Consider the following 19,738-nt stretch of genomic DNA (forward strand, 5'->3'; position numbering starts at 1 on the left):
CTGTAGTGTCGAACACACCCTTGTGGGGCCCCAGTGTTGAGGATCAGCAGGGTGGAGATGTTGTTTCCTACCCTCACCACCTGGGGGCGGCCCGTCAGAAAGTTCAGGGCCCAGTTGCACAGGGCCGGGTCGAGAACCCAGCGTCTCGAGCTTAATGACGAGTTTGGAGGGTACTATGGTGTTAAATGCTGAGCTGTAATCGATGAACAGCATTCTCACATAGGTATTCCTCTTGTCCAGTTGGGTTAGGACAGTGTGCAGTGTGATTGCGATCGTCTGTGGACATATTGGGGCGGTAAGCAAATTGGAGTGGGTCTAGGGTATCAGGTATTGTGGAGGTGATATGATCCTTGACTAGTCTCTCAAAGCACTTCATAATGACAGAAGTGAGTGCTACGGGGCGATAGTCTTTTCCTCAAAGTGAGCAAAGAAGTTGTTTAATTTGTCTGCGAGCAAAACTTCGATGTCCGGGACTGGGCTGGTTTTCTTTTTGTAATCCTTGATTGACTGTAGACCCTGCCACATATGTCTCGTGTTTGAGCCGCTGAATTGTGACTCTACTTTGTCTCTATACTGACAATTCGCTTGTTTGATTGCCTTGCGGAGGGAATAGCTACGCTGTTTGTATTCAGTCATGTTTCCTGTCATCTTTCCATAATTAAAAGCAATGGTTCACGTTTTCAGTTTTGTGCCAATGCTGCCATCAATCCACGGTTTCTGGTTGGGGAAGGTTTAAATAGTCACCATGGGTACAACATCACCGATGTACTTGCTAATAAACTCGCTCACCGAATCAGCGTATACATCAATGTTATTGTCCGATGTTATCCAGAACTTATCCCAGTCCACGTGATCGAAGCAATCTTGAATCGTGGAATTAGATTGGTCGGACCAGCGTTGAACAGACGTGAGCGTGGGCATTTCCTGTTTTAGTTTCTGTCTATAGGCTGGGAGCAACAAAATTGAGTCGTGGTCAGATTTGCCAAAAGGAGGGCGAGGGAGGGCTTTGTATGCGTTGCGGAAGTTAGAATAGCACTGATCCAGAATTTTGCCAGCCTGGGTCGTGCATTTGATTTGCTGATAAAATTTAGGGAGCCTTGTTTCCTTTTCTTCCAAAAAGGGTTCTTCCGATCCAAATGATTCTTGGTAGAACCCTATGCGACGCAAAGAACCCTTTTGGAACTCTTTTTCTATAAGTGTAACTAAATCAATATATCCTAATAATTAACCCCTTTCACAAGGAAAAACACACCATGTAGCCAACAGACATCCAGATATCATGAACTGGGAGGGGATGATGTCATTATCTCTTGTGTGTAGACATGTGATTGGAAAGACACTGATTCTAATGTGAGTAGGCTGATAAGCAGCAACAAGGCTCATTGTGATCCACACGTACTACAGATGTTGCATGTACGATAGCAGTCTGAAATAATGGATCTACTCTTCAGAGAGCGAGCAATAGGAGGGCACGCTGTGATGATGTGGTGCTTTAATATATTATGCCACGTTGGCTATGGTAAAGGATTTATTTTCAAATAGAGAGTGGAGCAGACAGGAAGAAATGACCCTGACTGCTGAATGAAAGTGAAGAGAGGATTAGAGGCAGGATACATCCAAAGGTGGAATAATTGTCTTAAGCTGTTTAATTATGCATGCACAGAATGTCACGTATTCAGGAGGTGTTACCTGAATGGCTTAGTAAAAAAAAAAATGTGTCCCAAAGCCATGATATGCAAAACTGTGCTGCACACTGAAATTAAAGGAGCAATCTGCAATTGCTACATCCATTTTTGGATATATAAGTTAATGATATGGACCCATTGATTCATGAAGAACGTAACTTGAATGCCACAAGTTTATTTAAACTGTCGTACACCACCAGAACCCTAAATATGAGCTTGTTTTACTCGAATGTTTGTGAACAAATACATGTAATCAAACACCATACAGCCTCAAAACATGGTTAAAACTATCATTTTGATATCATGGATGGTCAGTCCTTGCATCCATAGATCTGTCTGTGAATTTGAGAATGGTTACATTTCTCCAGCCCCATCCCTCAGCTTGTTACCGAAACCGTGATAGGGATTATTGTTTCAAATATGGATTATCCCTTTAACGTCATTTAGCTGATAACCTGGCTGTTAGTAGTTGTGTGATTGGGGTGTAATCGGTGTAGGAGACAGAGTCACAACCTCCATCCACCATATGGAATGCCCTTATTAGGTTTCTAATAAAGGGAGGGACACTAAACAAACAAACTAAATAAGGACCGGGTGTTGTTCAAAAGCCATCAGTGTTATGTCACTTGGTGGTCCCCTACAAGGAATGCATGTTTTATTTGCAATACAGTAGTGCTCTATGTTTGTTAACCTCCAGCAGCGCTCAGGGATGTTTCCTTTCCCAAGCCCTGACCATCGAGCACAGTGACAGCGGGGGGAGTTGAACTAAGGCCTCGCCTAAAGTTAACCTCTGAAGTGATCTGAACGATCTCTGCTAATATTTCCCAGGAGACCAGAGGGGAGCAACAAAAGCTGCTTAAGAGGGATCCAGTTGTTTGATTGCTGTGACTACCAATATCCTGTAATCTATTGTCTATACAATTATGAAAGAAATCAATGGCCAACAGACATGTTATCTCTTAGGCCCAGACATTAGTGTGTATCCTACTGTTTGAAGTTTCACATAGGGCCAATAGTGCAGTACATGTGAGCTGGAGACACATGGCAAGGAGGTGGGGAAAACATTTTAGGGGCACGGCTCTAATCCTCAAACAGCCAATAAGAGGCAGACTGGACTGACCTCATCAGTTAGCACTCTAGTATCTTGGCCGGCCCAGCTGTTTGAACTGGCCACTGAATGAACCAAACTTTGTCAACTTCTCTTCCATTTTACAGACCAGCACTTACTCATACTCCGAAGTGTTCATTTCCCCAGCACAGGGATACTGCTTGTCGTGGTGGAGGTAGAGGTTCTGTTCTATGGGAGAATCTCAGACATTCTAGACTTAGACTTCTGTAGAGGTCTTTTGCTTCTAACACAGAGAAGCCCTGTTCTGAAGTGCCTCACTGAGAGGAGAGCTCCCCATCTCAGCCTGTAGAGCTCATCTGGAACTAGGAGGAGCTGCTGGCAAGGTAAGATGCCACCAACCCACACATCCATATGTACATGTGGTTACTCTGCATAAGCTCTGAGATGTCAATTTGCTCTTGGAGAAGCGTTCTCATTTGCATGTAAAAAAAAAAAAGATGTGTGAAAGGAGATGAGTATTTTCTTGAAAGGATCTCACTGATATGTTTAATGTGACACACATGTCAAGTTGTTATGTGAGTGCATATTCTCTTTATAGTTTATGCTTTGTAAAAAAAAAAAAAGAGTATTCTCTTAATTGTTCATGCCCTGAAAAGATTTTTTTACATTTTGTTTATTGTTCTGAAAAGCATTGACAGAAGTGGTCATGATCATGATGGCTCACCTTGGGATCCTTATGCTATTAAGCAGGATGCTTGAGGCATGTCTGCAATGAAAATCAATGGGGATAGCCTACTACAAAACCACAATACCTGTACTATCACTCTCATTCCTACCAAGCCTTCAACCTGAATCGCACTGCTGCTATTGTAAGGCTTTAGAAGACAATACTGAAATAACCTAATATTAGTCTAACAACCCAGCTTCTGTCCTGTGCTGTGATCCCCATCAATTTCTGTCAGTCACATATCCATTTGGAGGGCCATGTTAGCTTAGCAGCCAAAGTCCTGGGGCTTCTGAACACTACGCTCGCTCGCCTATCTGAAGCGGCAAGATGTCTGCGAGGGATTTAACCTTGAAGAAGTTAAGTCATAGACCTTGTTGTGACACAGCCAATGTTCTATGGTGCCAAGAACGTGCCGCTGGGGCGTTTGAAGCAGCGTGTTCCGTCTCGAGTGGCACGGTCAGGCTGCCCACTTTGGCTGCTTATTATAGACCTTTAGCCAATGTGGGGTCCATTGTTCATCTTGACTCATATTTCATCCTCCATGCAGGCGGCTGTCTGCATATGATAAACCTAGAAACCAGGTTAAAGTGGAGTCTTTAACTAACAGATTACTTACTTTGCAAAGAGTCTGCAACGTTGTCAGTCTTCTTGAGTAGATGAAATGGCCCCCTTATTTATTTCAATATTATTAACCTTGATGTGTTGATTAGTCATTAATACACATTAGTGTGTGTCCTGACTTTCTCCTCCATTCATACATTAAAACAGAAAATCACTACTCAGTCTTGTCCGTGTGGGACTCAACGACCTATGTAAGCTCCTGCACAGAATGTACGCCACGCATGTGCCCTGGCTTGTACCCTGGCTTGTGCCCTGGCTTGTACCCTGGCTTGTGCCCTTGCTTGTACCCTGGCTTTTGCTCTGTACCCTGGCTTGTGCTCTGGCTTGAGCCCTGGCTTGTACCCTGGCTTGTGCCCTGGCTTGTGCCCTGGCTTGTACCCTGGCTTGTACCCTGCCTTGTACCCTGGCTTGTGCCCTGCCTTGTACCCTGGCTTGTGCCCTGGATCGTACCCTGACTTTTGCTCTGTACCCTGGCTTGTGCTCTGGCTTGAGCCCTGGCTTATGCTCTGGCTTGTGCCCTGGCTTGTGCTCTGTACCCTGGCTTGTACCCTGGATTGTACCCTGTGCCCTGGCAAATACATGTGCTGATTGAAAGACTGTTGAACAAGTAAACAATACTATTTTCAGACAGAGACATATCTTTGAGCTGACCTTTGTTCCCAGGACAGGAGGTAAAGCCGATAGCTGTAAGAGGACACCCAGCACATTGTATTCTCAACACCCATTTAACAGAACAGCCCACTCCCGATAAGTGCACTTTGGATATGTGAAAACTCCTGTGCAATACAGTTTTCAAGTCCCAATTCAATAACATGTTATTTTATTCATGCTTATAACTGCATGATGTGGTTTAGTTCACTCTGTCACTCCAGTCCCAAGCCATTACATTTCCTGTATCAGGAGTGGACTGAAATGTTCCATTTCCACAGCATCACAGCAGTAAGCTAAGTTATTCTTCACATTCATCTGCATCTCACTTCTATGAAACTGCTCACATTATAGAAAATGGACTTACCTGCTCTCATTTATCATAGCTGTTCCGGTGAGAAAGTGATTTGCAACATGTCATGTTTGTACTGCGTCCTGCACAGTTAAAAGAGCATGCTGAAGTACCCAGAAGTCCTCATCAGATAATGGCTGAAATTTACGTTGATAGGGAACACAATCTTCGTCTTCCTTTCTCTCTCTACAGAGTACATCCGCGAAAAGGGGAAGATTGTAAACCAGCATAAGGATACACATTTGGTCGAATTAGTCTTTGATCTTTGCCTGGAGCGTGAATTACTTTAAGAGATTTCAATGGCAGCCTTCCCTATATTTAGGTCAAATTTGAGGGGAATCTTGGGATACCAATTCCAGGTTTGAGGGGAATCTTGGGATACCAATTCCAGGTTTGAGGGGAATCTTGGGATACCAATTCCAGACTGATATCCTGTGCAACAACACGCAACATGTTGTATCCAACATGAATGGATCTGCATTATAAACGGGGTGGTTCGAGCCCTGAATGCTGATTGGCTGACAGCTGAGGTATATCAGACTATATACCACGGGTATAACAAAACATTTATTTTTACTGCTCTAATTACGTGGGTAGCCAGTTTTTAATAGCAATAAGGCACCTCGGGTTTGCGGTATATGACCAATACAGCACGGCTAAGGGCTGTGTCCAGGCACTCGGCGTTGCGTCGCGCTTAAGAACAGCCCTTAGCCGTGGTATATTCGCCATATACCACACCCCCTCTGGCCTTATTGCTTAAGTATAACACATAGGAACATCCTGAAAATGTTTTGTATTCAAATGAGAAACACAGAGGCTGTCATGCAGAAAGAAGCCTGCTGTATGTCATTGACTTATTATATTCCCTTTCATCAAAGCTCTGTCTGGAGGACTGTATTAGGAGGAAATAATGGGCTTTTGAAAAAGACGCCCCACTTTCCTCCAGATCTTCCGTATTTAATCAATGCAATCACATCACCACAGCTCCACTCCTAGCTTAGCGTCACTACTTCTCAAACTCTGGAAAGATACAGTACATGCCGAGGTTCCACTGTACAATGCAACACACAAACTGCTAATCCTATGCTGTTTTTCACCACCACAGAGGGCCATTACTTCCCTTAGATCAAGAGTCCTCTCCACAGAACATGCAGAAGCTCTAAATCATTACCCTCTTTATGAGAGCATAGCCCCGAGCTTCCTAGGAAGCTGAATTCAACCTGTATTCATGGTTTGATAAATGTGCACTGTGGATGGGTTCCTCGGTGTAAACAATATAGTAAGCCATTTGACTCTGCAGACGGGCCTGTATTCATAAGCTCTGAAGTGAGGGGGGAGTATAGTGGAGGGCTGGATTTACAGTAAAAATAAGCTCCAGAAATGCCTCCCACACAATGAATATTGGGCTTTTTAGGATGAATCTTCTTGGCAAATCAAATTGATCCATTTACTTCTGAAACACTGAGGAAGAAGTCCTGGATTCTGCGTTTCATACCACTGGTAAGAAATAATCATGCAAATGTGCTAAAGGTGAAACTATTTAAGTCAACATTTATCTTATATGATCAAGCCATTGAAGTTAACAGGACTTGTGCATGCATTTCCGCTCTCTCTGTTGGATATTTAGTTCTAACTGCTATAGCATTGCCTTTCAGGACATTACCATGACACACCTGTGATACGTACCAGAGGTAGATATTCGGGGAGGAAATGGGTCCACCCTGTAAATAAACACAGGCTTATCTTGTGAAAGCAGCATGTGAAATCCTGCTGACATGAACCATACAGCATTGGCTCCAGTCATGCACAGTCCACATACAGTCTAGTATTCAAATCATCTTTCAAAGGAAATGAAATGAATCTGAATAGATAAGATACATTTTGCTTCTCAAATGTTTAAAGGAGGCAAAATGCACTGTATCTGACCTTTTCTTTTTCTTTTACCCTGTTTTCTTCCCAATTTCATGGTAATCCAGTTGGTAGTTACTGTCTTGTCTCATCGCTGCAACTCCCATATGGGGGACACCTTTACAGTGAGGAAACACCCAGATTTACCTTTATGATTAAATGTTTCTTTTCACATTGTGAGACATTGTTAACATAGTTTGATTACCCCCAAAAAACTACATTTGCATATTGCAGGATGAACAATACCATTCTCAAAAGATTCTCGGATAACTGAATTCTAGCTTTGATGACGTGTTTCTGAAAACTTGATAAATTTTTCTCCCACAGGTGCCCATTGCTGTGTAGGTTCCTGCGCGCAGAATCTTGGTGAGCTGAACAGCAGTCATGCCGCCTGCCATGGGAGGACCCCAGGGGTACACCCCTCCAGAGGGGGGCTGGGGCTGGGCAGTAGTGGTGGGAGCCTTCATCTCCATCGGCTTCTCCTATGCCTTTCCCAAGTCCATAACCGTCTTCTTCAAGGAGATTGAGGTCATTTTCGACTGCACCAGCAGCCAGGTGTCATGGATCTCTTCCATCATGCTGGCAGTGATGTACGCCGGAGGTGAGCTGGAGAATAGATTAGGGCTAGCCTGGTAATTACGAGACTGATATCTGTGTACCAAACATTCATGTAAGCTCGCAAGATATGGCAGCTAGCGAGGCTAGAATAGTGCACCCCTACCGGAAATGTACATAACAATAACATATTTTTTATTGTAACACCTATTCCAATTGTAACACGTTAGAAATGTACTCCAACTGTCTTTGCTTTCAGAAACAACAAAGCCAGTATGGAGTGCATTTTTTGGTTCATAAATACATTACAAATGTATTGGAAACAGGTTAACAAGTGTTTTCACAATTTTGTGTGAAGTTTCTGGGAGCGAGAGTCAGAGTGATGAGAGAGTGTACCAGAAGTGACCTGTACGATGCTCAGTCAGAGTGATGAGATAGTGTACCTGAAGTGACCTGTACGATACTCAGAGTGATGAGATAGTGTACCAGAAGTGACCTGTACGATGCTCAGAGTGATGAGATAGTGTACCAGAAGTGACCTGTACGATGCTCAGTCAGAGTGATGAGATAGTGTACCAGAAGTGACCTGTACGATGCTCAGTCAGAGTGATGAGATAGTGTACCTGAAGTGACCTGTACGATGCTCAGTCAGAGTGACCCAAAGTGACCTGTACAATGCTCAGTCAGAGTGATGAGAGAGTGTACCAGAAGTGACCTGTACGATGCTCAGTCAGAGTGATGAGATAGTGTACCAGAAGTGACCTGTACGATGCTCAGTCAGAGTGATGAGATATTGTACCAGAAGTGACCTGTACGATGCTCAGTGATGAGATAGTGTACCAGAAGTGACCTGTACGATGCTCAGTCAGAGTGATGAGATAGTGTACCAGAAGTGACCTGTACAATGCTCAGAGTGATGAGATAGTGTACCAGAAGTGACCTGAACGATGCTCAGAGTGATGAGAGAGTGTACCAGAAGTGACCTGTACGATGCTCAGAGTGATGAGATAGTGTACCAGAAGTGACCTGTACGATGTTCAGTCAGAGTGACCCAAAGTGACCTGTACGATGCTCAGTCAGAGTGATGAGAGAGTGTACCAGAAGTGACCTGTACGATGCTCAGTCAGAGTGATGAGAGAGTGTTCCAGAAGTGACCTGTACGATGCTCAGTCAGAGTAATGAGATAGTGTACCAGAAGTGACCTGTACGATGCTCAGAGTGATGAGATAGTGTACCAGAAGTGACCTGTACGATGCTCAGAGTGATGAGATAGTGTACCAGAAGTGACCTGTACGATGCTCAGTCAGAGTGATGAGATAGTGTACCAGAAGGGACCTGTACGATGCTCAGAGTGATGAGATAGTGTACCAGAAGTGACCTGTACGATGCTCAGTCAAAGTGATGAGATATTGTACCAGAAGTGACCTGTACGATGCTCAGAGTGATAAGATATTGTACCAGAAGTGACCTGTACGATGCTCAGAGTGATGAGATAGTGTACCAGAAGTGACCTGTACGATGCTCAGTCAGAGTGATGAGATAGGTGAGATAGGCCTTCTTCACCACGCTGTCTGTGTTGTTGTCTGAGGCTATCCTCAGTGCATATGCTCCGGACATTTTTCCAAGAACACAAAAGCAACCTGCCTAAATGACTACAGACCCGTAGCACTCACGTGCATAGCCATGAAGTGCTTTGAAAGGTTGGTAATGGCTCACATCAACACCATTATCCCAGAAACCCTAGACCCACTCCAATTTGCATACCGCCCAAACAGATCCACAGATGATGCAGTCTCTATTGCACTCCACACTGCCCTTTCCCACCTGAACAAAAGGAACACTTACGTGAGAATGCTATTCATTGACTACAGCTCAGCGTTCAACACCATAGTACCCTCAAAGCTCATCACTAAGCTAAGAATCCTGGGACTAAACACCTCCCTCTGCAACTGGATCCTGGACTTCCTGACGTGCCACCTCCATTTGGTGAGGGTAGGTAGCAACACATCTACCATGCTGATCCTCAACACTGGAGCTCCACAGGGATGCGTGCTAAGTCCCCTCATGTACTCCCTGTTCACCAACGACTGCATGGCCAGGCACAACTCCAACACCATCATGAAGTTTGCAGACGATACAACAGTGGTATGCCTGATCACCGACAACGACAAGACAGCCTATAGGGAGGAGGTCAGAGACCTGGCCGGCTGGTGCCAGAATAACAACCTATCCCTCAACGTAACCAAGACTAAGGAGATGATTGTGGACTACAGCAAAAGGAGGACCGACCACGCCCCCATTCTCATCGACGGGGCTGTAGTGGAGCAGGTTGATAGCTTCAAGTTCCTTAGTGTCCAAATCACCAACAACCTAGAATGGTCCAAACACACCAAGACAGTTGTGAAGATGGCACGACAAAGCCTATTCCCCCTTAGCAAACTAAAAAGATTTGTCACGGGTCCTGAGATCCTCAAAAGGTTCTACAGCTGCAACAGCTGCAACATCGAGAGCATCCTGGCTGGTTGCATCACTGCCTGGTACGGCAATTGCTCGGCCTCTGACCGCAAGGCACTACAAAGGGTAGTGTGTACAGCCCAGTACATCACTGGGGCTAAGTTGCCTGGCATCCAGGACCTCTACACCAGGTTGTGTCAGAGGAAGGCCCTAAAAATTGTCAAAAACCCCAGCCACCCCAGTCATAGACTGTTCTCTCTACTACCCCATGGCAAGCGGTACCGGAGTGCCAAGTCTAGGACAAAAAGGCTTCTAAACAGTTTTTTCCCCCAAGACATAAGACTCCTGAACAGGTAATCAAATGGCTACCCAGACTATTTGCATTGTGTGCCTCCCCCCAACGCCCTCGCCAACCCCTCTTTTACGCTAGTGCTATTCTCTGTTCATCATATATGTATAGTCACTTTAACCATATCTACATGCACATACTACCTCAATCAGCCTGACTAACCGGTGTCTGTATGTAGCCAAGCTACTTTTATAGCCTCGCTGCTGTATATAACCTGTCTTTTTACTGTTGTTTTATTTCTTTACTTACCTATTGTTTACCTAACACTGTTATTTGCACTATTGGTTAGAGCCTGTAAGTAATTAATAGAAAACAAATAATACTTGAACCCAGACCTGGTGCTTGCAGTGTGTAACAGCTGCCTAACAACATATGCGTTACATTGTAATTGTTACTGGTAACAGCTGTCCTACCACATCTTGGTAATCCCATGAAGTGAATTCTCATTGTCCTTTTTAAGTACCACTTAGACCTTATGGCTAAATAGTTAAGCATGTGTCCCAAAACGTGTCCCACCATATCCTCCTACACTTACTGAGACAAGCTGATGTGTGACACTTCGGAAACGGCAACTTGGCTTCCTTTAAAAAATATATATATTTGATGCAAAAATGAAGCATAATGATAACTATGATGAAAAATTAGACAATGTCTACCCTCCTCCTTTTTTAAACAGATACTGTAATAGCACCTTTTAACATGCATGGATCTGGAGGCCTCTATTAGGCATCCGTATTCACAGTGTACCTTTCATTGAGAATGCATACACTCTTTATTTTGCTCAGTGGATCGTTCATGCACGTCCTATTCTTCAAGTACAAACAGCTCCCGTAGTTTCCCACCCATTGACTGTGTGGAGTAAGGTCACTGGGCACCAGATCAAGATTAAGTGTATTGTCCAAAAGGAGACGGCGATGCCTGAATCAAACCACTGTCATTGAAATTATACAAATGGGTCTCTAGAATGCTTTTACTCTTCCATCCATTGAAGCATAGTTACTAACAGTGCAACAGTATCTGTCTCTACAGTCCATGGATGGGGTTCCTCTCTTCCCATTGTACTTGTTAATGCTCTGATCAGATGAATGTTGTCCCAGGTGTCTTCTGAGGCTGAGGAGATGAAATGATTTACATGAGAGTGGCAGGTGAGGCAGACTGTGTCAGCTGGTCTAGCTTCCTGTACTGACTGGGTTGAATCAAACGCTAGGTGTCAGACAGGTCTTCCCAGTGGAGCGTTGATACGCCTCTTTTCATATGCATGACATTCAACGAACAGACAGAACAGTAATCAGAGGGACTCTTGTACTCAAGACTCGTTGTCCCACAAGAAGAGGTCTGGGGCTGGATTTTAAAAAAGCACTGTCAAATAGTGAACAGGCTGGTTTTCTTTCAAGAAGGGGAGATAAACTGAATTAACATATCCCCGGGGCATGATGCTGTTTTAAAAAATGTACTCTTTTCCCATATTGATGTTGTCCTGTATACATTGTTATTAGCTGCACACTTCTACACCATTTTCAGCTAGCTTATTAGTAGTGCCTATTTACAATAACATGTGGAAGAAAAACTACTGAAGGAGTAATTCCTAAAACACTGAACTCTTGAGAGGATTAGTGCTGATATGTTCCATGTGTAGTACCACATACTGTATACGGTACAGTAGGTCAAGCTTCAGCAATAGCAGCACTTTATGAAGAACTCTTTAACGATTTCTGAACCATTTGCCTATTTCAGTATAGAGGGGACCAGCACCATGTGTACAAACAGTATGTACATATGGTCCACTCAGAGAGATAAGCCGCCATTTCCCTACTGGAGTACATAGCTGCCATGGCTGCCCCCCACCAGAGCAGTGAATGAATGCTATTTATTGTTCAGCAGCCCCTTCCCTCAAAAGGTAGCACTTAGCTCAGGCGCACATTCAGGACCTGCATGGGCGAAAGCCAGGTCATTGGTTCATGCAGTAGCTTTGTCTCAGACGGTTCCCAGTTCTCCCACTCTGAATGTTGCCTGTTAGTTGGGCTGTGGACACATGACTGCCTGGCTGGCTGCGCATGATGAGGAGCACATGACTGTGTGGGGGCTGACCTCTGACCTTTCTACAGGACCGAAACACACAAGCCCTGTCAGACTCAGACCCTAATGACGTCTATGACCCAATCCTGGCAGGCCTTAAAACGGGGGTTACATCCAACAGTGCACAGCACACAATGTGTTCTTCTAGATTGTAGTTAAAGTAATCAATGAGTAATTGAATCAAATGGCTTTAGAAAGCCCTTTTTTACATTAACAGCTGTCGCGAAGTAAACAACAGGAACCTGGCCTAGACTCCCAAAGAGCAAGCAGCAGTACAGGGGCAATCCATGCTCAATTTTGCATGTACGCTTACCGGTGCTACAGAAAACGGGTTGTGTTTCTTGGCTTATTTAACTGTAAGTTACCATAAACATTTATTGTAGAGTGTTCATGTGTCATCCATGAACGCTACAAAAAAAATAATGTTTCTGAAAATGTATACATTGACTAAATAATGGGACAAAATCCTCTTGTCTTGACCTCTCTTTAATTTCTTTCCTATCCTTCTCATAATGTTTTATATTGTCAGGGTTGGTCTTAGGCTGCCTCCTCAGACTTTTCAACCCCTCACCAGCTCATCTTCGGAGAGAGAGGGGACAGGCTCTTTGTTGGTGTTTAGCCTCGCCTGTATTAGAATCTAAAAAGCCTTTGTCGTGTTCCGAGCTGGCAAATGAGTCTGGACAACCTCTAAACAAAAACTGTCACATTCCATTTAGGTTCCTTCAGTGGTGCCGGGATTTGGCAGGGAGGCTGAAGCGTCTTCCACATGGATCTTCGTTCCCATTTAGGCCATGTTGGTATAGGCCAGACAGATGGTGGGCATGCAGCCAGCAGAACTCTGCATGCCATCTAAGCATATATGTTTACAAGTTGTAGTGAGCTAGGGGTTGTTAGGCTCATTTTATGGCTCATAGTTACCTTAAATTTGTGTTTCCAAACCCTCTGAGATTTAGCCAAACCTAAATGGAATGAATATGTTTCAGTCTAAGACTATAACAAAGTGGAGCTATTGTGAATGTAGTAGCCTCCAAAGCTTCCAGGGGGAAGGTGATAGGGTATGTAGAAGTAGAACATTGATTAGAAAAACTATGCGTAGGCTATGTTTACCAAGTCATATCAGTAGACAAACTATCTATTTCAACAGCAGTAGGAGGCTGAGTGGGACAAAGGTAGTGTCCCTCTCAATGTGAAGCTCTCATCTTTCAAAATGAAGGGATATTATTTACTATTACATGGGAACTATGGTAGATTACCCATAGGAAATGAGTGACTACGTGTAACCTGCTCTACTGTGGAGTACTTTAAATAAATGTTTTCTATACCCAACCTCTCTAGCACAAACACACATAAAATCCTGCACAGGATTTTACAGTAGCCTAGTTAGAAGTGCTCTTCAGCGACAGAGCCCTCTTCTTTTGTCATTCTCCACACATACGTTAGGAATACACAAACTGTAGCCACACCTCACAATATCTTGTTTCATCGCGATTGTTTTGTTTTCTGTGCGATTGCATTGCCAACAATGGCTAGACCAGAGAAATTGCTGCAGTGCAGCAGTGAGACAAATCATTGCAGAAGTTGTGTGGAAGCTCTGGCTGCACCAGCGTTTCTCAGAGTTGAGGCTTTAGGGACCTCTAGTGGTGAAATATAACATTTCTAAAATAAAAATAGACTTTTCTTATGGTAGTCTAATTCGCATTTTCACCTACTAAAGATTTAAAATCACGTTAATCAAGGAAATTAATTCAAGATGCGAATTTGCAATCCTCTAAAGTTTTTCAAATTAAATTTCAATAGTCATTATGGTATAGTCAGTTATGCTTGGGCATATTTGCCTAAAGTGAATTTTCCCAACGTATGAATCATCTTGACTGTTTGCTTTGTATTTGTCACCTCTCAGGTCCTATCAGCAGTATCCTAGTTAATAAGTATGGGAGTCGTCCCGTCATGATGTGTGGAGGATTCCTGTCTGGCTGTGGACTGATTGCTGCCTCTTTCTGCAACTCAGTGGAAGGACTTTACTTCTGTGTGGGAGTGGTCGGAGGTAGGTTTCTTTCATGGTTAGGGCTATCCGGGTTCCTCGGGACGTCCCTAGCTTAAACCTTAACCCCTACCTTAACCCTTACCTTAACCATTTTAAATTTCAACTTCAATGGAGAGTACGGACATCCCAAGGAACCCGAATAGCAAGGATATGTTCATTAGTTTACTGTTCATTAGTTGCTGCTGTTGAGGAAATGTATTGCCCTCTGGGGCCCTCTTTAGGAACTCTATTATCACTTTCTAGTATCCTGAATTTATTTTTGGTCTGGTTTCATGTGTTATGTAAAATGAATAACTATGCAGTCTGATATTGGACTGAATAAATGTATTTAATATATTTCAACAGGTTTGGGACTGGCATTCAATCTGAACCCAGCCCTTACTATGATTGGGAAGTACTTCTACCATAAGCGGCCCATCGCCAATGGAATCGCCATGGCGGGCAGCCCAGTGTTCCTATCCACCCTGGCCCCTCTCAACAGCTGGTTCTTTGACCAGTTTGGTTGGAGGGGCAGCTTCCTGATACTGGGAGGCTTGCTGTTCAACTGCTGCGTCGCTGGTTCTCTCATGAGACCCATCGGACCAAAACCACAGCCTGCCGTGAAAAGTGAAGATGCTGCCAAAGAGCGTACGACATGTGGGCAGAAGTGCAACAGTTTTATCGACCTCTCGCTGTTCAAACACCGGGGCTTCGTGCTCTACCTCATGGGTAACGTCATCATGTTCTTTGGTCTCTTCTCCCCACTAGTGTTCCTTAGTAACTTTGCCAAGAGCAGGGACATCCCCAAAGAGAAGGCAGCCTTCCTGCTGTCTGTCCTGGCCTTTGTGGACATGGTGGCCCGGCCCTCCATGGGCATTGTGGCCAATACCAAGTGGATACGACCCAGGGTGCAGTACTTCTTTGCCTGCTCTGTGCTGTTGAACGGTGTGTGCCACGTCCTGGCGCCCATCTCCGTGGACTACACAGGCTTCGTTATCTATGCCATCTTCTTTGGCTTTGCCTTTGGCTGGCTGAGTGCAGTGCTGTTTGAGACGCTCATGGACCTTGTGGGAACGCAGCGCTTCTCCAGTGCAGTGGGACTGGTCACCATTGTGGAGTGTGGGCCTGTCTTGTTAGGTCCCCCTTTTTTAGGTGAGTGCACACATGTATTTGTAGTTTACTGGTTTATTTTTTATGAAAAGCAAAGACTGTTAACTTATGATACAAGTTACATTTAATATTTTGTTCTGTCACAGGGAAATTCAAAGACATCTACAATGACTACCAATACACCTACCAGAGCTGTGGGGTGATCCTTATCATTGCCAGTGTGTTCCTGTTTGTGGGGATGGGTATCAACTACCGGTTGTTGGACAAAGAGAAAAAAGAGGAGGAAAGGAAGGCTAAACTGGAGGGAAAAGAAGAAGAGTCCAACAGGGACAATGCTACCAAAGAAGCCACCGATGACAGGGTGAGAGCAGTTGACGAGACAAAAACTGAAGAAGAAATAATCTAACTTTCTTTGACATCAAATTCACGCATTCACATGGTATCTCAATGCAGTCATTGAGATAATGTAGACATCAAATGAATTTGGTTCAAGTCTTAGACAGCAATGTTCATGTAAACATATTTCTTCACCATTTCCACTTCTGTCATTGAATAATGTATCATCAGCATAATATGACTGTGTCAAGATACAACTGCCCTGACAAAAAATACTATATTTTACGAATCTGGAGTCCAGATAGTACATTTTCTGCATAAGTGTTGTGATATACAGTATTTTAGAATATTATTATATGCAGGTAATTTCTATGTCTATACTGTATTTGGAATTTCAGAAGTCCACCTCAAATAACTACAATGTACAGTATTGTTATGTGAAACACTTAATGGATATACTAGTTATTTTAGAAGGTTTAATGAATCACTGTAACATTTTGTTCACACTGTCATGATGAATGGTAGGTTTCTTTAATCTCCGAAAGCATTGTTACATGAATAATCAGGTGTAGTCTCTTGATATTCACAGTTCTTCAATACATCTTCAAAACAATTATATTCCCGTGTTGACTGTACAGCTAAAAACAACACCAAAGATAATACAGTATGAAGACTTGCAGAAACTGCTTCTGCAATAGGATTCCCCAAACACACTTGTGGAGTTGTCACTATTTACAAAAATTGGCTATATCCAGGGGCGCAACTTTGGTTTTAGATGTGGGGGGGGACAAAACCATTATTATTTTTTAATCCAGTCGGATAAACACTCCAAACAGCCTACCCGACCGCTCGGAGGTGTCTGCATGGTCCTAAGCACATTGTTGCCTTGTTTTGTATCATATTCAAATAATAAAATTAGGGAGGGACAAAAATACAATTTCAAAATGTGGGGGGGACATGTCCCACTCGTCCCCAGTGAAAGTTGCGGCCCTGGCTATATCGTTAAAATTACGTAAACAAAAATTGGCTTTTTGGTATTAATTTAAGTTTAGGCGTAAGATTTGGGTTAAGGTTAGGTTTGAAATCAGATTTTAAAAAGAGAAATTGCAGAAAAAGGCGGGGTTTAGCCATATTTATCACTATATGCCTCTGGTAACTAATGATGACCACATTTTGCTGTTAGCTAGCTCAACTCAATGCGTAGAAACACATCATCGTGTCTAACGGTTGTCTTGCGCCAAAATGGGAACGTGTAGGCCCTAAAATCAATGGCACTAATTCAATATAAATTTGTTTTTTACAAAAAAATATGTACGTGTCAGTTTGTCACTTTCACGAGGTTGGAATAATAACTACTTTAGCCATTGGCTCGAATCTAGGATGTGCCTTTAGATTTTGACATTTACAGAATTTTGCACTTCTATCACTGACTTCTCATTCCTGGCCTGGTCTTCTTGGTCTGTTTCGCAAGCGTTTCCAGAAGTCTAGCGATGTTGCGCATCTGGGCTTAGAAACTGTTGGTGCTTTCCCCCCCCCCCCCCAATAAGATACCCAAGTTTCCGACTTGAAATTCCGAGTTGGATGACTATTCAAACAAAAGAAATCCCAGTCTGAGCTAATTTTTTTCCCTTTTCCCAGTTGTCTTGAATGCACTGAAGTCGGAGATTTCCGAGTTTTCAGTTGTTTTGAACGTAGTATTTGTGACAACACCAAAGACAATACAACACTCTTGAACTGTGAAGGGTGCAATTGGGGGCGTTCCTGCATGTGGGCATTTCTGCATCTGTAGGAACCCCTGTTTATGCGTAAATTTGTCAATTTTTTTGCTAGGACCCGCAGGGGCACTCCAGTACAGTATGTGGTGGTTATGCATTCCGAAGAGGCAGGGGGACAACGGAAACTAGTTAGTTAGCAATGTTAGACAGTGTCCTTCGCCCCAAGCCTGTTGGGCATTCGTTTCCCGCTGTTCTGTTAACAAGGTCGAGGGCAGTTGTTCGGCAGGCATTTAGGACACTGGGTAATAGCTAGCCAGTTAGTAAGCTAGGACTCCGGTACACAGTAGGTGGGATAGGTAGCTAGCTAGCACACCGGTACACAGTGTACTTTGCCCCTGCCTGTCGGGCACTTTTTCCGGAAGTACTGTTAATGACAGCAAGGGCAGGTTTTCGGCAGGCGTTTAGGACAATGGGTGCTAGCTAGGATTCTGGCAGGTGTTTGGCAAGCCGGAGCAAAAAACACTGTGTGATAGCTAGCTAGTCAGCTAGGACTTCGGTACACAGCAGCAGAAGAAAGGTTGCTAGTTAACGATAGCTAGGACACCGGTAGACAATGTACTTCGCCCATGCCTGTCATGCACTAGTTTCCCGCAGTTCTGGTAATAATGGCGAGGGCAGGTGTTTAGCAGGTGGGAATGAAGGACACTGTGTGCTAACTTGTTAGCTTACTAGCTAGGACGCCGGAACACAGCTAGCGGGGGCGACTCCGGCAGATAGCTGTTGGGTGGGGTTCCTGCGGATGCTTGGAATTTCCAGTTACTACATTTCCTGTCTTAACCTATTAGCTACTTATCTCTAGATGGCAGTATTTACTCTTACATTAATGACTCTTGAGCTCCTGAAAGTTTATCCTCATCCTGGAGGAAGTTGTTTGCACGTTATATTGGAAAATGACACTGTATATCACTGTTACTGATTGATTTAATTTTAATTTTAAGTAACTTAAAAAATATTCCAGACATAACCACCTTGAGGTTGCACTGATGTAGCCTACTTGATGAGAATAAAGTCATAATTGTGAATGCAGAAATCAAGGGTTTGATCCAATGAAAGTTGATAGGCATTGATTGTCATGTGATGGTACCCTGATCCATGAGGGAACAGACAATCTTTGGTCATCATCATAATTTTCATATGTTCAAGGGCACTTGGAGGGTCTTGAAGGGATCCAGATTTTTGCCAGAATTGACTTTTCATATCAGGGCTAGGAGAAATTACGCAGCAGGTTAGGAGAATTAGGTTACGATTAGGAAAAGGGTTAGGGTTTACCAAAATGCACAAAAAAATAGTCTACTTTTAACATACATTTTTCAAAAGGTGGGTCCAATCTAGACATGACCGACTTGAAGGGAGACACTTTGACGTCAACACACAAAGACACTTTTAATCATGTGTGTCATACATGGATGATGACCATGATGTGAATGGTTTTGTCACATTTTAATGAATGTCTTTTTTTCTTTCCACAAAATGTTTTACTGAAATGGGATGTTGTGTTCATATAACAAGGAGAGCTAATGTATTATGATGTATTTAAAGACATATTCAAAATGAGGAAAATGCAATGACAAACAAATTAAGAGTTATTTACTTTGGCCTAAGTATAAAATAAAATATCCCCACAGCTATTGGACTGTTTTAATTAATTGGTGTAACGAATGTCGTCGGGAGAAGGAGAAGAGGACCAAGGTGCAGCGTGGTAAGTGTTCATATTACCTTTAATAAAATAGGAAACACTTGACGAAACAACAAAAACGACAAACGAACAGTCCTGTAAGGTGAACACACAAAACAGAAAACAACCACCCACAAACACAGGTGGGAACAGGCTACCTAAGTATGATTCTCAATCAGAGACAACGATAGACAGCTGCCTCTGATTGGGTACCATACCAGGCCAAACTCATAGAAATACAAAACAAGGACAACATAGAACACCAGACATAGAATGCCCACCCAAACTCACGCCATGACCAACCAAAATAGAGACATAAAAAGGATCTCTACGGTCAGGGCGTGACAATTGGCTAACCTAGATTACAATGTTTCC

The 19,738-nt window shown here is 43.4% G+C and overlaps 1 protein-coding gene across 3 annotated transcripts; it reads left to right on the top strand.

Moving 5' to 3' along the window:
* Positions 1 to 2,825: 2,825 nt before the first annotated feature.
* Positions 2,826 to 19,316, top strand: LOC129851411 (monocarboxylate transporter 1-like). Of its 3 annotated transcripts, XM_055917925.1 has the most exons (6): positions 3,178 to 5,461; positions 5,526 to 7,135; positions 7,338 to 7,611; positions 14,345 to 14,488; positions 14,834 to 15,619; positions 15,724 to 19,316. In XM_055917925.1, exons 3-6 carry the CDS (start codon positions 7,395 to 7,397, stop codon positions 15,981 to 15,983), a joined length of 1,407 nt encoding a protein of 468 aa, XP_055773900.1. In that variant the 5' UTR covers positions 3,178 to 5,461; positions 5,526 to 7,135; positions 7,338 to 7,394; the 3' UTR covers positions 15,984 to 19,316. The 3 variants fall into 3 exon arrangements, with proteins under 3 accessions (XP_055773897.1, XP_055773900.1, XP_055773898.1); XM_055917922.1 differs by lacking the exons at positions 3,178 to 5,461; positions 5,526 to 7,135 and adding an exon at positions 2,826 to 3,137; XM_055917923.1 differs by having other exon boundaries at positions 3,178 to 7,135.
* The last annotated feature ends 422 nt before the right edge of the window (positions 19,317 to 19,738 follow it).

The sequence above is a fragment of the Salvelinus fontinalis genome, chromosome 3 (genome assembly GCF_029448725.1).
Source record: "Salvelinus fontinalis isolate EN_2023a chromosome 3, ASM2944872v1, whole genome shotgun sequence".
In the NCBI taxonomy this organism is placed as follows: Eukaryota; Metazoa; Chordata; class Actinopteri; order Salmoniformes; family Salmonidae; genus Salvelinus; species Salvelinus fontinalis.